Source organism: Lingula anatina, chromosome 8, assembly GCF_051362555.1.
Source record: "Lingula anatina isolate TDL-2025a chromosome 8, LinAna3.0, whole genome shotgun sequence".
Taxonomy (NCBI): domain Eukaryota; kingdom Metazoa; phylum Brachiopoda; class Lingulata; order Lingulida; family Lingulidae; genus Lingula; species Lingula anatina.
The window spans coordinates 9,795,635-9,809,818 of NC_141774.1; the positions used below are offsets into that span (position 1 = coordinate 9,795,635).

The 14,184-nt window shown below is 35.8% G+C and overlaps 2 protein-coding genes across 13 annotated transcripts in view; one reads left to right on the forward strand and one right to left on the reverse strand.

The window, feature by feature from the left end:
* LOC106162945 (FMRFamide receptor) overlaps nucleotides 1–8,371 on the forward strand; it is a 125,154-nt gene extending 116,783 nt beyond the window's left edge. For all 12 annotated transcript variants that reach the window (XM_086994194.1, XM_086994195.1, XM_086994191.1 and 9 more), the window contains one exon: nucleotides 1,837–8,371. In XM_086994194.1, coding sequence (XP_086850320.1) covers nucleotides 3,180–4,514 — 1,335 coding nt within the window. In that variant the 5' untranslated portion in view covers nucleotides 1,837–3,179 and the 3' untranslated portion in view covers nucleotides 4,515–8,371. The remainder of the gene's footprint in view (nucleotides 1–1,836) is intronic.
* Nucleotides 6,808–14,163, reverse strand: LOC106162942 (uncharacterized). Its single transcript, XM_013540386.2, has 11 exons — nucleotides 13,775–14,163; nucleotides 13,197–13,383; nucleotides 12,745–12,813; nucleotides 12,483–12,559; nucleotides 12,047–12,097; nucleotides 11,848–11,927; nucleotides 11,117–11,236; nucleotides 10,540–10,620; nucleotides 9,940–10,078; nucleotides 9,343–9,522; nucleotides 6,808–8,967 (listed from the first exon to the last, which is right to left on the reverse strand). The coding sequence occupies exons 1-11, from the start codon at nucleotides 13,883–13,885 to the stop codon at nucleotides 8,794–8,796; spliced, it is 1,269 nt and encodes a 422-aa protein (XP_013395840.1). The 5' UTR covers nucleotides 13,886–14,163; the 3' UTR covers nucleotides 6,808–8,793.
* Nucleotides 14,164–14,184: the final 21 nt, after the last annotated feature.

Here is a 14,184-nt window from a genome sequence, read left to right on the forward strand (position 1 = left end):
ATCTCCAAAACTGGCAGAGATAGGTCCATAGTTTCTATTGAACTTGAATATGAAGTCATATACTGGCAATCTAAATGTGGCCTTGAAATTGACATTTGACCTACTTTCCACCATGAACTGAACTTTGGAAAATTTGCTTCCCTTTTATCTCCAAAACTAGCAGAGATAGGTCCATAGTTACTATTGAAGTTGAATAGGAAGTCATATACTAGCAATCTAAATGTGACCTTAAAATTTACCTTTGACCTCCTTTTCACCATGAACTGAACTTTGCAAATTTTGCTTCCCTTTTATCTCCAAAACTGGCAGAGATAGGTCCATAGTTACTATTGAAGTTGAATAGGAAGTCATATACTGGCAATCTAAATGTGACCTTGAAATTGACCTTTGACCTACATTTTATCATGAATTGAACTTTGCAAATTTTGGTTCCCTTTTATCTCCAAAACTGGCAGAGATAGGTCCATAGTTACTATTGAACTTGAATAGGAAGTCATATACTGGCAATCTTACTGTGACCTTGAAATTGACCTTTGACCTACTTTTCATCATGGACTGAACCTTGCAAATTTTGCTTCCCTTTTATCTCCAAAGTTACACTGTATCAAAAAGTACATTTTGGTGGTTAAAGCAAAATGTGCAGTACGGTAATGGATAATAAATTTTGAACTCCACAAAAATAAAACATAAGGCTTGGCAAAGCAGGCAACTTGTGGTCGAAAATGACATTATTTCATCAAATTTGAACATCTGGAACTTCAGAGCAACTCCCATTTCAAGATTTTTTTTTTTCCAAAATGACCTTTTCTTTATTTTAATTAATTTTTTCCGTAGGAAATTTATGGCACATTATGGTAACTCCAAAATTATAACATTTAGTCCCTTATATCTCCAAAACTGGCAGAGATAAGTCCATAGTTACTATTGAAGTTGAATAGGAAGTCATATACTGGCAATCTAAATGTGACCTTGAAATTGACCTTTGACCTACTTTTCACCATGAACTGAACTTTGGAAATTTTGCTTCCCTTTTATCTCCAAAACTAGCAGAGATAGGTCTATAGTTACTATTGAAGTTGAATAGGAAGTCATATACTGGCAATCTAAATGTGACCTTAAAATTGACCTTTGACCTACTTTTCACCATGAACTGAACTCTGCTAAATTCTTTCTCTTTTAACTCCAAACCTGGCAGAGATAGGTCCATAGTTACTATTGAAGTTGAATAGGAAGTCATATACTGGCAATCTAAATATGACCTTGAAATTGACCTTTGACCTACCTTAACTTAACTTTGATTGTACCATTTTAAGTTATATATATTTTTTGCGTATTTTGAAAATTCTTGTTGATTGCATTTTTATAGCTTGTCAAGCATAAGACTGGTGGCTGTGTCCCTTATTTTGTGTATGTGGGGGGGTCTATACGAATGCGCTTGCTCCAGCTGGTGGTACAATATTCGGAGGCGGTATCGCCTCTCTGATCCTCTAGTTTAAAAGGAGTTAAATAAAGACAAGGATTTCAAGCTGCATAATTTCACATCCATAGGTCTTATGTTATCGAGTAAAAATATCTCCCTTTAGCAAGGGGTAATTCAATTCAAATAGAAAAAATGTCAAATTACACAGTTGTTTTGCCAATTTATTGCTGTTTTGGTTAAAATATCTGATTTACATCAAAAGATTCTGCATTCCTTGCTGAACATGTATGTGAACAACCTTTCCCATCCAAACTTCCTGACAAAAAAGTTCAAGTTCAAAGTGTGCAGTTTACAAACATTAAAACTTCTGGACATTTCAAGTGTAATGTTATTGACAGGCAGTTCCAATTTTCCAGGTCAGCTGGGAAGGGGCAGTTCCAATTCGGAATTTTCTTCACACCAGCAACCGAGTTGAGAAACCGAGGGATCGGTGCTTAAGAGACAGATCACAGGTGGTCTCAGTGGATAATTCAATCAAATCCATGCGAATTTCCAATAAATATTCACTCTATTTTGGATAATTACTGCTTAATCTGCTGCAGAAGCCAAGGCCAGTCACACCGTTGGGAGCAAACTGGGTTCACCTGGCTTGGAGAGTGTTCATATTGTCGGGCTGTGTATCCAGTGTGGAAATACAGAAATGCATTATAAATTGAATCAGAATGCCTCCAGGGCCTTAGAAAACTAAAGCACATCCTAAGAGATAGATACTGTGAACTTTTCCGCTCTGTTGGGAGATGAAGATGCTGTTGAATTTTTTTTCTTTGTAGCATATTATACTGCCAACAGCAAAGAGTAAGTCACTTTTCTTTGAAATATCTCATAGTAAAAGGCAGAGGACAGGCTGCCTTATGCAAAACTTCTGGAGTTTTCTACATGAAGAAAAATCACTGGGAATGGCATTCTAGATGAGAACCATGTGTCTACAAATTAGTAGTGAGGCTTCACAGTCAGGATTCTCTATTGCAAAATCAAGCTGAGTCTTTTAACCAGAGAATACACAATTTTCTTGCACAAACATACCAAGGAGGCAGAGTTATGGACCCAATGTAAGCAAAAAGAAGAAAAAAAAAATAGTAGCAACGAAAGGATCCTCTGTGTGTATTAATAATGTGAAAACAGCAGGCAGTTATGTGACTGGGAAAAATAAAGCTCAGCATTTAATACACTACACCTGTACCTGAACTGTGTATTTGTGAACAACGGCAAGGCTGTATGGAATCTACTTGGATTAACTCGCTTTATCCAAGGATTATTGATAAACAATCTAAGTGATCTTCAGGAAGACTTGCCACTGTCCTAGGAGATATATCAGAGAGAGTTTAAAACTGGATTCTTTAAAGCAGCTTTTTAGTGATTGTATGTTAAGTTCTGTGCTACACTCAAAAATTAATATTGTGACATGACTGGACATGGATTGCGGTAGAGGAGACGACTGTTTGTTTTGATTGTGTTCAGTTGTGATCTGGAGCTCAACTTGCTGCCACAGAGGAGATCTTAAAACTTAGAGTGATCTTAAGAGAAAAAGGTGGAAGAATATCTGAAAATATGTGAACATTTGATTATATGAATCAAATCTTATACCACAGAGTATATAAAACTCATATTATGGACACAACTTGTACTTCTGATTCAATATTATCATTGTCTAGACTGAGCTGAGTTTGTATTCATAAGAAACTGTCTCTGATAAACCAAAATGTCTGTCGATATGTTGAATTACACAGCATATGGCGACTTTGTCTCTGAAAAGGAAAGCAACATATCTTTTGGTACAACGATGTGGGACGAAATTGTTTGGAACAAGACCGAAAATGAAGGCAATTCATCAGCATCTGATACCATCGACATCAACCAGGACCCTACGCTACTCATGGTCCGATTCATAGTCTGTGAAATATTTGTGCCGATTGTTGTAACATTCGGCGTCATCGGCAACGTGCTGAACATCATAGTTCTCAGCAGAAAATGGATGAAATCTTCCACCAATTACTACCTTTTAGCACTTGCATCATGTGACAGTTTATATCTCATCTTGGCGCTTACAATCACGATGAAAAATTGGCAAGAGTTACCGATAGCTGACATGAGGACATACTGGCGAGCTATGGCCTGGATTCGGCCACTCACAGATATTTTTAGTAATGCCAGTGTATGGCTTACTGTAACATTCACTGTGGAACGCTATATAGGAATTAGGCATCCAATGAAAGGAAAGCGATGGTGTACACCTCAGAGGGCCAGATGGATTATATTATGCGTGTTTATATTTGTCACTATCATCACACTGCCGGAATTTTGGGAGTACGAGAAAAACCCAACACGGATATATCAGGGAACAGCTTTACAGGATACTGATGGATACAGCGTATATTACATCTGGTTCAATCAGATATCGTGCGTGATCCTTCCTCTTAGTTTACTCATCATATTCAACACGTTATTAATACGCTGCGTGTGGAAAGCAAACAAAATGCGGAAGGAGCTCTCAGGGGGCAGTCAGAGGGAGGAGAAGCAACATTCAGAACAGCAGCGTATAACTGTGATGTTGATAACGGTGGTTATAGTGTTTTTAGTGTGCCAACTTCCCAGTGCCATTTCATACCTCGTCTCCAGCTTTATAGAAAACACCCCCAGAGTTATACTAAACAGAAAGATATTTGGGAATTTCAGTAACTTGTTAGTGGAAATTAATGCTGCGTTGAATTTTGTCTTGTACAATTTTTTTAGTGCCCGTTTCAGAAAAACTGTGAAGCGGATGTTCTGTATGTTGAAAAAGCCGCAGCGGGAGGAGTCCATGTTTCTTACAGACTCGAATAATAAGAAACACCGCACTGAGGCAGGGAGGACGGGTGCCACGTATATTGCACGTTCGAGATCGAAGACGCCTAGCCCAACAAGGGGGCCATATCGTAATGGAAAGAATGGACATACGCACGTTAATAAAAATAATAATGGCTACCTGCCTGTCAACAGGTGTGAAGTGCCACCTGGTGAGCGAGAGATTGTAGGAAATTACCTCACTGTGGTATAGCAAATAGACCAACATATCTGTTATCTTGCTTATTTCCTGTTTGTGATTTTTTTCATTTTTGCATTAGTGTAAAAACCTGTTGAAGTTTGGCTTCATATCTAATATTTAGTACAACAGTGGTACTTTAAAGGTCTTTTTTGGTGATAATACAATTTGTGTCTCAGTTGCTTTGAAGATGTACCAAATCATTCAAATATGTCTCCATTTATGATCTCCCAGGATGTATAATTGTTACAATTATACATTCAGTATATATCTAAGGCCATTTTCACATAGAGAACTACAGTTTTCTGCTTCACTCCAGTTTGAGGTTCTTCTCTTTTTGAGGGCACTCGGAACAAGTTGATCTGAAAACTAACAGATACGGGGATCAAATATGGTCAACCCACATAAAAGCATATCCAACTAATCCACTAATGGTCTTCTTGCCTCTGTACACGCCATCAAACATATTAATTCATGGCTTCGAGGGTTAATTGCTAGATGTCACATGTTGGGGCGGGGAGACCATCAGATTAGTTCATTTTGCTTTAATATGTTTTGGCCATATTTATTCATGGATCTGTTACACCCCATTTCCAGAGATTAGATCGACCTACTTTAGATCGACCTAACTCCCTGGGGGTTCACGCTAAATAGCTGTCAGCCGGGCGGACACGAAAGTTAATTATCCCCTTACAGCTTGTAGTAGGCGGGACGGACATTTAAGTCGGATTATCTGAAAGTAATCTAGTGAGACTCCCCGCGGGGATAGATCGATCTAAAATCTATGGGAATAGAGCCTTAGTCCGCAGATGTTGTTCTGAATGCTCTCTTTCACATGCAATCTACCAGTGTACCAATGAAAAGTAATTTGATTAAAGCCTAGGTCCCAACCCCAACGTATGGGCCGCTACAGGGGCGGATCCAGAATTATTTTCAGACAGTCTTCCAATTTATCTTTGTTGATCCATCCTCCATTTTTGACCGTCTTCCGACAGAAAAAAATTGGATACCCGTCAATGTAAACTTGAAAATCTGACCGTCTTCCGGAAGACCCAGAAGACGGCATAAATCCGCCCCTGTGCTATGTGTGGTCTACGGCCAAAAAAATGGGGAAAACGTGAGAGTTCGTATGTGAGGAGCACATCCATCGTACGACTTTTGGAGGACGCAAACAGCACGTAGAAATTTTTCACCAATTACTTGATTCCTTCCCTGCGATCTAGCTACATTCTAGCCGGATGCAAGGAACCTAAAAAAAACGTGCGTCCAAAACATAGTTGGGACCTAGGCTTTAACCGGGCTTTAGGCTGAATCAAGGGGCTCCATTCAGTTGACTCTCAAATGTAGCTTTTTAACTTGTTTTAAACTCTCTCAAACTGGTGTGAAAAAGAAAAGTGCACTTATGGCTGTGAAAACCACCTTAGCTTGCAGGCCAGACGCAATTTTGATACATTGGTTAACTTGAAAGCATATAAGAAATATGTGACGTAAGCAAATATTGTTAACGTGGCTTTTAAGTTTTTTCAGTAGAAACAATTATGAAATTTCTTTTGCCTAATTCTTTTGCAGACTTGCTTGCTGTGCATTTGCTTAAAATCATTTAGTAACACTGATACAAAGGACACTTTAAAAAATCCTATGGCATCATTTTTGATTTCAGTGGTGTATACTCGTTTGGGACTTTTTCACCAGTTTTTTTATCTGGGACCAATTAATCAACGATATTATTATGAGAGAAAAAGCAGACACTAAAACCACTTCAATTTTGCAAATATCAAGACAAAATTTGCAATGATAAATATGTGTATTGTGCCAGTACATTAATCTATTGTCAGTACAGATATCAATTGAATTGATAAACATTTTCCAGGCCCATAGTAGGGGGGGGGGGGTTCATGGGGTTGAAAAGAACACCTTTTTTGTTGGGAAAAGGTCCCATCTGGGTAAAATTTTATTTAGGTACATGAAGGTTTCATAGTTACAGTAGAAGGTCCACTTTTTCAGAAAAAGACCCCCCCTTTCTAAAATTCCAGGCTACAGCCTTGATTTCTATGAATTTTACAACCTGAATATTTCTACAGTTGGCAGAAATAATGGTTTCCACTGCCCTTTAGACATTTAGAAGATAGTGTAGATGATGTGTTAGATAAAAGGGATTTTGTCATGAAAAGGATGGGATTTCCTGTAGTATCTTTGTGATATTTTATACTGTACATTCTAATTCAATGAAATATTCGATGCGGTGGAAGTGTTTCCCTCTCAAAATAAAGATACGCCGCTGATAAAAATGTGGACTCTAACCAAAGTATCCAGAAACATGCTGATTTTTTCTTTTTTTATTGAGGATGATTTATAAAAAATAAACTAATGAACTGATATTTTTCATCTTGTACATAAACCAGTTTGTTAGCGGAAAATCACCAGCTACTCTTCAAGTTAATATGACGAATGTTTTAGGATATGCAATATCCAATTTCATCTACTTAAATTTTAGTTATTTTAATGCTTTTAGAGAATGTTTTCTTTTACTCCTATATGTGCCAATACCAGAACTACAGCAGCATATCATTAATAAAATGCATTAAATGCAATTAACAAGGCAAGCTTCAGCTTACCATGAATATACTTTGTGTTATACTACACTTAACACGTGTCAGTTCTTAGTTAATGGAATAATTTCTGCTAGCTCTTCTGCTAGCACAAATCTTCACCATTTTAAATCATACCGATTCTATTATCTGTAAAGACTCTTTATAGTTACCATAGCATATAATTTTAACTGATGGTCAGTTCCTTCACTTCAACAGTTCTAGAACAAGTACAAACAACATATATTGCTTTACAAATATCATATATTGTGTTTGAGAACTGATTTTTTTGGCAAAATGATGGTTGATTATGGCAAATAAATACTGTGGAAGAAAGAAGGGCAGAGAATGTTCATAAAAAAGAAAAACCCTACCACTTCTGTAACTTAACTGATATTTCTCGGATAAGTTTCTTTATATTTTAATATAAAAAGAGTTGAGTCTTTGAAAATATATAATAGTTTCAAAAAAACCTTCCTGCCACAGACCTACTACAACTTACAGCACAGCCTCCAAATAATTGGTAGAACTTAAAAACTTTTTTGAGTTTAACCCTTTATTACTCTGGGTTTACGTCAGCTTGGAGAACAAATTTTTGGCCTACTCTAATTACACATAGACTGGGTTCCCATACTTGGATTGATCCATCTAGACCGACCTAACTCAAGAGGCTTAAATGTCTGTCACGCCTACCGAATCAGCTAGGGGTAAAGATAATTAAGGATAGTTTGAAAGCAATTTAGTGAGACTCCCCAGGGAGATAGATCGATCCAAATATCTGTGGGAATGGTCCCAAAGAGTGGACCATAATTCTTTCTCTAAGCTGCCTTAAGCCCTTTGTTACAGGGCATTAGCTTTAATTCAAGATTGAAGAAAACCTGCATTTTTCTTCTTTTAAAACCTAAATTTTAAGAATTTAAAGAGCTTTTGTGAAGCCTGCCTATGTCTGTTGCTTCGAATTGGAAAATGAACTTTTAATTGAATTGAAATGAAGGAAATGGCCGTGTTTTTCTATATGGTGATGTAATTCAAAGAAAAGAAGAGCTAAAATCATGTCACATCGTCTTTATAATCTTACCCATAAAGTATTATGTGAATCTTAAGATATAAATTATATATTATATCATTATGTCGCAGCAAAAATGGTTGAAATGTTGGTAAGTAGCTGCAAATACATTTGTGAAAAAATAAGTATTATGTAATATGAATAATGTAAATTTTGGCCAAGACTTAATATGGCCTAATTGTACATACGAAGAATAAAAGTTTGTGATCAAGTAAGAGCATGACTGAGTGAAGTTCTTATAATTTCTTTAATATATAATCTTTGGCACTTTTCTTTGTCTTCAGAAATATTATTACATCTCTTGGGTACTAAGGCCTGGAGTTTGTTGAAGACTAAATTTGGCCAGCCAACTGCTTATGGCCAATTTCGCCTCTGACGAACGAAAGACCCATTGCAAAGGTCTGCATTTTTATCTACTCGTTCACATATTTGTGTTTCAAAAGCAGGATTCTTACTCAATTATTGGCTTAAGCCCAGGTGGCTGAAAATCAGTCACCTTAAAGCCTTAAAGTCATCTTAAATAGCCACATTTGTCAGAGATCATTCTACAATCAACAAACCCAGTATAAAAGTACAAAACATTCCGTCCACTCCCTGATGTCCCATTTTACATCGTCTTGGCCCAATTGGTCACCTCTAGTCACGCCTGGTGGACCTTGTGTTTGGTCTTCCACTGTCTGACCAGTCTCAGGACAGGGTCCACTACGGCCAGATGGGCAGTGTACAGCTTCTTGTGGTCAGCGCCATTGATCACTATATGTTTACAGCCAGGATGAAGGCGGGAGATTAAGTTTTCTTGTGACTTGGCCCAGGCCTGAAAATTCGAAATTAATTGCTAAGAGGAAGTCTCAAAACTAACTTTCAAAATTATTAGGTGTGTATCAGTTTATATACTAAGTTAGAAGTAATGTAATAAGTCCTTTTTAATATAAATGCCTTGTTATGTAAAACTTTTTTTCTTCAATTTTGCCAAAATTCACTAAATGAGATGTTACGGTAGTAATTTATTTGCATTATCAGTATAATTTAGTATATAATAATAACTTTTGTCAGCATCTACATTGACAGTTCTTAAAATGTGTATCTGAAGTTAGAATCACTTGTTATGTATTACTTGATTGACAATAATTACTCATAATATCAACAAAATTATAATTTAGCATAATAATAATTTATATAATTCCAATACCTTATTTAATGAACTTGGAAGTTGTTCATCGTAATAATTTCCAGTGATCACTGTCACAGAGACATTCTGGGGGAAAGGCTTTAGTAAATACAGGGTTTTGATCTGGGAAAAGGTGTCATTGATGAAGAAATGTTCGTCAACTACAGAGCTTAGGTGACGTGGATGACAAAGGACATATTTCTGAAAAAAATTGTTTTGATGCACATTTATATAATTTTTTTATGATCTAAAAAAATGTGATACTTGTAAATGCTGCTCGCTAATGAACATTTTGCCATAACAATCAAAAGAACACTAATCAAAAAAATTTAAATAGTGAATACCAATATTCGAAGGACTATTAAAAAACACATTAAGACTGGAGCTCCTAAAACATTTTTCTACTAATAGTAATACCAATTTTCTTCAGTTAGGATTTCAATTCATAATTTTTGATGTTGTTGGTTTGGTAGTTCAGATCTTATTTATCATATCAATGATAACAAAATTATATTCGAAAATTCATGGCATTGTTGATCAAAATCATACACTAAGCCAGTAATATTTAAGCTGAAATTATGCCCCAAAATGTATGTTTCAATGGCGACATCTTTCTACCTGTCTCTTCACCACCTCCTCTGACACAAGCTGGCTGTTAATTGGCTGTTCCATGTAGCCAGTCAGAAGAGCCAGTCTTGTCAAGCCCATGGCTGCTGTCAGCTGTAAGCTCTGGTATGAAGGAATAAGTTGTCCAAACCTAAAAAGAACAACACACGCACACGCAAGTTATTCAAAATGAGAATTGACAGGAACCAAAACACAACATCATAAGGATGATGTCTTCTTTTTATTAGTAAACTCATTTATTAGTGCACCAGAGACACATTCATTACTGCAAACTTAAAAAAATAATAATAATAAATAAATAAAAAATAAATTTAAAAATCAACATGCATATTAAATAAATTAAAATCAATACCTTTTGTTTTCAAAATTAATGTATTTTTGTTGTAATCTATCTTCTGCAAGTCTAACACCAAGAAGACTGCCAGGTTACTGCCTACAGAAAAAGCCTCCTCCAGCTACTACTGCTAACTACTTATAATTTAACATAGTAAAGGTGTCTGGGCTGGTAATTAAAGGGTGGTCAACAGTGCGTGTGTCCAGCTCCAAGCACTGCCCACTGGTCATAAAAACACCACTCCAGCCACTACTTACCAGAACTGTGCCCAGACACCCTCATCTTGCTGGAATAAATCCTCCACCAGGGGGTCCACCAGAACAACATGGGCTACCTCACTGAAATGATCAAATAAATCGAAAATATACTTGTAACCAGTGTTAGAAATTAACGCTGGATCATCTGCCCGGGGCCGACAACTTTCAGAACGGGCTGAGAAGTTTTCCCACCCGGCAGACATTCGAGCTAGCTACCTTTTGAGATGGCTGAACTTTTGGTCCAGCAACTAATTTTCCTAAGAGGCAAACACTGCTTGTAACTGGAAATACTGAAGCTGAAGCACATTTTTGGAGACAAAATATGTGGATATGTTGTCAGAATATGGCAAAAGGGAGGGGGGGGGGGTAAAATGAAACGGTAATGTTTTGCTGGGCAATCACGATTTTTCATCAGTGTTTTTGCATGCCTGGTGCAACTTTGTGACTATAAAAAGCTATCCATCCGCTATAGTAATTCAGAAAGAAAAAAAGAAAGGAAAGAAGGAAAGATGAAAAGAAGGAAGGAAGGAAGAGAAAGAAGGAAGAAAAAAATAAGGTTCAGATAAAAGCCACTCACTTTTCATATAACTGTGTATAACCCCTGGCTATAAGACCCCCCAGCTCTGACCCCACCAAAATGAGGGGCTTTGGCTGTTGACTGGCCAGTGATAACAATCTATGGAGATCATCTATCATTCTAGAAAAGTAATAAAACATTTTACAAATATGGGTATAAATATATACAGTAAACTGCATAACTTGTCCATAAATAAATAAATAAATAAATAAATAAATAAATAAATTTTTTCTAAAGTTTAGATAAATGCCACATACTTCTTATATAACATTCAAAAGAAAGAAAAGTTATTTTGTTAAATAGTACAACCGTACAATCAGAATATAGTTGACTCTTCATGACCCATTGCCACATAACTCAAATTAACTACTAATTTGAATAAATGATAAGGAACACTCTTTGATATTTATTGAAATTAATATGATCAACTTTACGTGACTAGAACAAATTTTACACTTAAAATTAGTTTTAGTGAAGTTGTTTTTTTTCTGGAAGATTTGAATCCTTACAAACATAACATATAAAGTTATCATATCTGAATAAAAAAGGTAAAACTGAAAACTTTGGAAAAAAGTTTTAAATTTTTCTTTAAATTTTGTACTGTAAATAATGCCCTGTTCACACTAATGAGACAAATTTACATTAAGATCTCCAAGCTAACAGTCAGATTAACAACCAATATGCATAAAATATTAAAATTTCAGAGAATTTTTCAAAGATGGAAGAGCCACCTTTCCAGAGTGAATTCCTGCCACCTGTCTCTTAAGTTCTTTTGATCATCTGCTTTGTCTCCTTCCTCTTTACTGTAATTCTGAAAGAGGAATATCAAACTGGAATTAAATGAAATTACAACCATTTAAAGCATTAAGTTTTTTCTTTGTTTTTAAATTTCAATTTTAAAGTTTGAAGTAATAAATAAAATAAACTCACTTTATATGGCCTGTCACTATATCCTAAACCTGCTCTGTCATATACACAAACCTGGAAACAAAAACAAAAAAACAGATTTACATTTAAATCTTGATCTAAGAAAACTTGATTATTACCATCATTAACTCTACCAGTATATTGCTTATGACAAAACATATATGTATTTGCACAAACACATATACAAGCACTTTTAAATATGAACACTCAAAGGATTCCAGCCTATTTCTAATGTACCCTCTACAAGGTCCACTGATTGATTTTTCACTAATATTCACAGATCATAAATGTCTCTGACTAAATATGGTCAATTTGCTAACTCTGGCTGGTGGAAAATGTGCCTATAATATCTGCAGCCCTGGTAGAGGGTATTTCTACTGTAACTTTTAAAAAATAACTACACATGAACCAGTACTCTGTATTATCTGTGTGATCTTACTCTTGTTTCCTTGGCAATGAGAGGCAGTACCAAACTCCAAACATCTGAGGTCATCCCAGTGGGGGCATCTAGGATCACTGGAATAATAATAATAATAATAATAATAATAATAATAATAAACAAAGATATATACAAATTCATCCTTGTAAGACAAATGTCCAAAAGGCAGATATTTTCCTATAGGTGGAATGCTGACTGTACATGAAATGACACAAAATATTTAAATTTAAACTAAATGAAAACTGAATAAAAAATATATCACCTGTTGGAGATCCACTACCCATACATCCCAGGTACATCTTCTGTCCAAAGCCTATATCATACAGCTCACCTGGAAAGGACAAGGTTGAAAAAATGAAAAAAAAATTTTTTGTAAAAAAATCATTCATTCCTATAATTGCATGGTTGGGAAACCAGCCAATATTCTGGGTCTTTGGAATTCCAAGTAAATAAAATATTGAAATTAAAATACCCCCCCCTTTTTCATTTGTTTCTCCAAAAATTTCAATTTAGGACTAGTGTGGTATTGACATGTTTCAGTAGGACAGTTTATTTACATACATTGATAACTATGTTAAAAAAAATGTAATGCTGGTATTGTTTCAAGTATGTAATTGCTGTTAAGTTGTTTTGCAGAAATCCATGTCTTGCTGCCACATATCAGGTAACACATAATATATATTTTATGTGATCACTGACATCACTTATTATTACCAACTTCAGGCTTCAGATAAGACCCTTCCCTGACTAAGGCTGTGTAGTTCAAAAAAGGAGGCAGAATGATGATCAACAAGATGTACTTCAGGCTTCCCACCAGCGTGGATCTGAACGTCTTTGTGTCCGCCTGCATTACATTGCCTTCTTTGTTCTCTTTTTTCTTCTTTTTGCCATCCTTTGCAGGCTGTAATTATAAAAATATACCTGTTCATTCTCTGTTGAAAATATAGACTAATTTCACTGCATGGTGTCAAAGATATAGATATGCTATGAAAATATAATACCAATATCTATTGAGAATAGAGAACCTTTACTTATGGACAACTTTTACATTCAAGGTACAAACACTCAACTATATTGCATACCCGGAATAGCAAACATATATTAAGAGCAATTGTAATGGTATAAAAACACTAAAAAATAGAGTAAAAAGTCTTAGTAACATGCAAGAGAATACTCAAGAGTGGGTGAGGGGCTTATCTCCCTAAAATTGGTTACTGTGGTCTTAAACCCACGAGGTTATAAATTAAACTCAATAATTACGGTTAACACCGTCACTTCCCTGTACAATGTACCTTCGGCTTAGCATCCCCAGCTCCATCACTTGGAGCGTCTTTTTCCTCCCCCGACGTTCCTTCCGAAATTTTCTTCGTCTGCCTGGGATCATTTGCTTGCTTGCGCACCATTGTCTGTGATAAAGTTGCGGTAAATCTGACGTCTACAGCTTCTCTTCTTCTCGATTAATGTTTTGTTTCCACGTGTGTACGCAGCCTCGCTTTCGTCCCTACTTCCGTTTATAAATAAAACCCCACTTATTTATATCTTAGAAAGTCAAACATCCTCTCAGTTAGACATGTCTAATGCAAACAATAAAATGAATTAACTTTTTTTAAACTTGCATGTTTTGATACACAATTCAGAAAACTAAATAGAAAATTTTAAGTAAAACTAATCTCTCCTCCTGTCTTTCCCCAAAAAATATGGA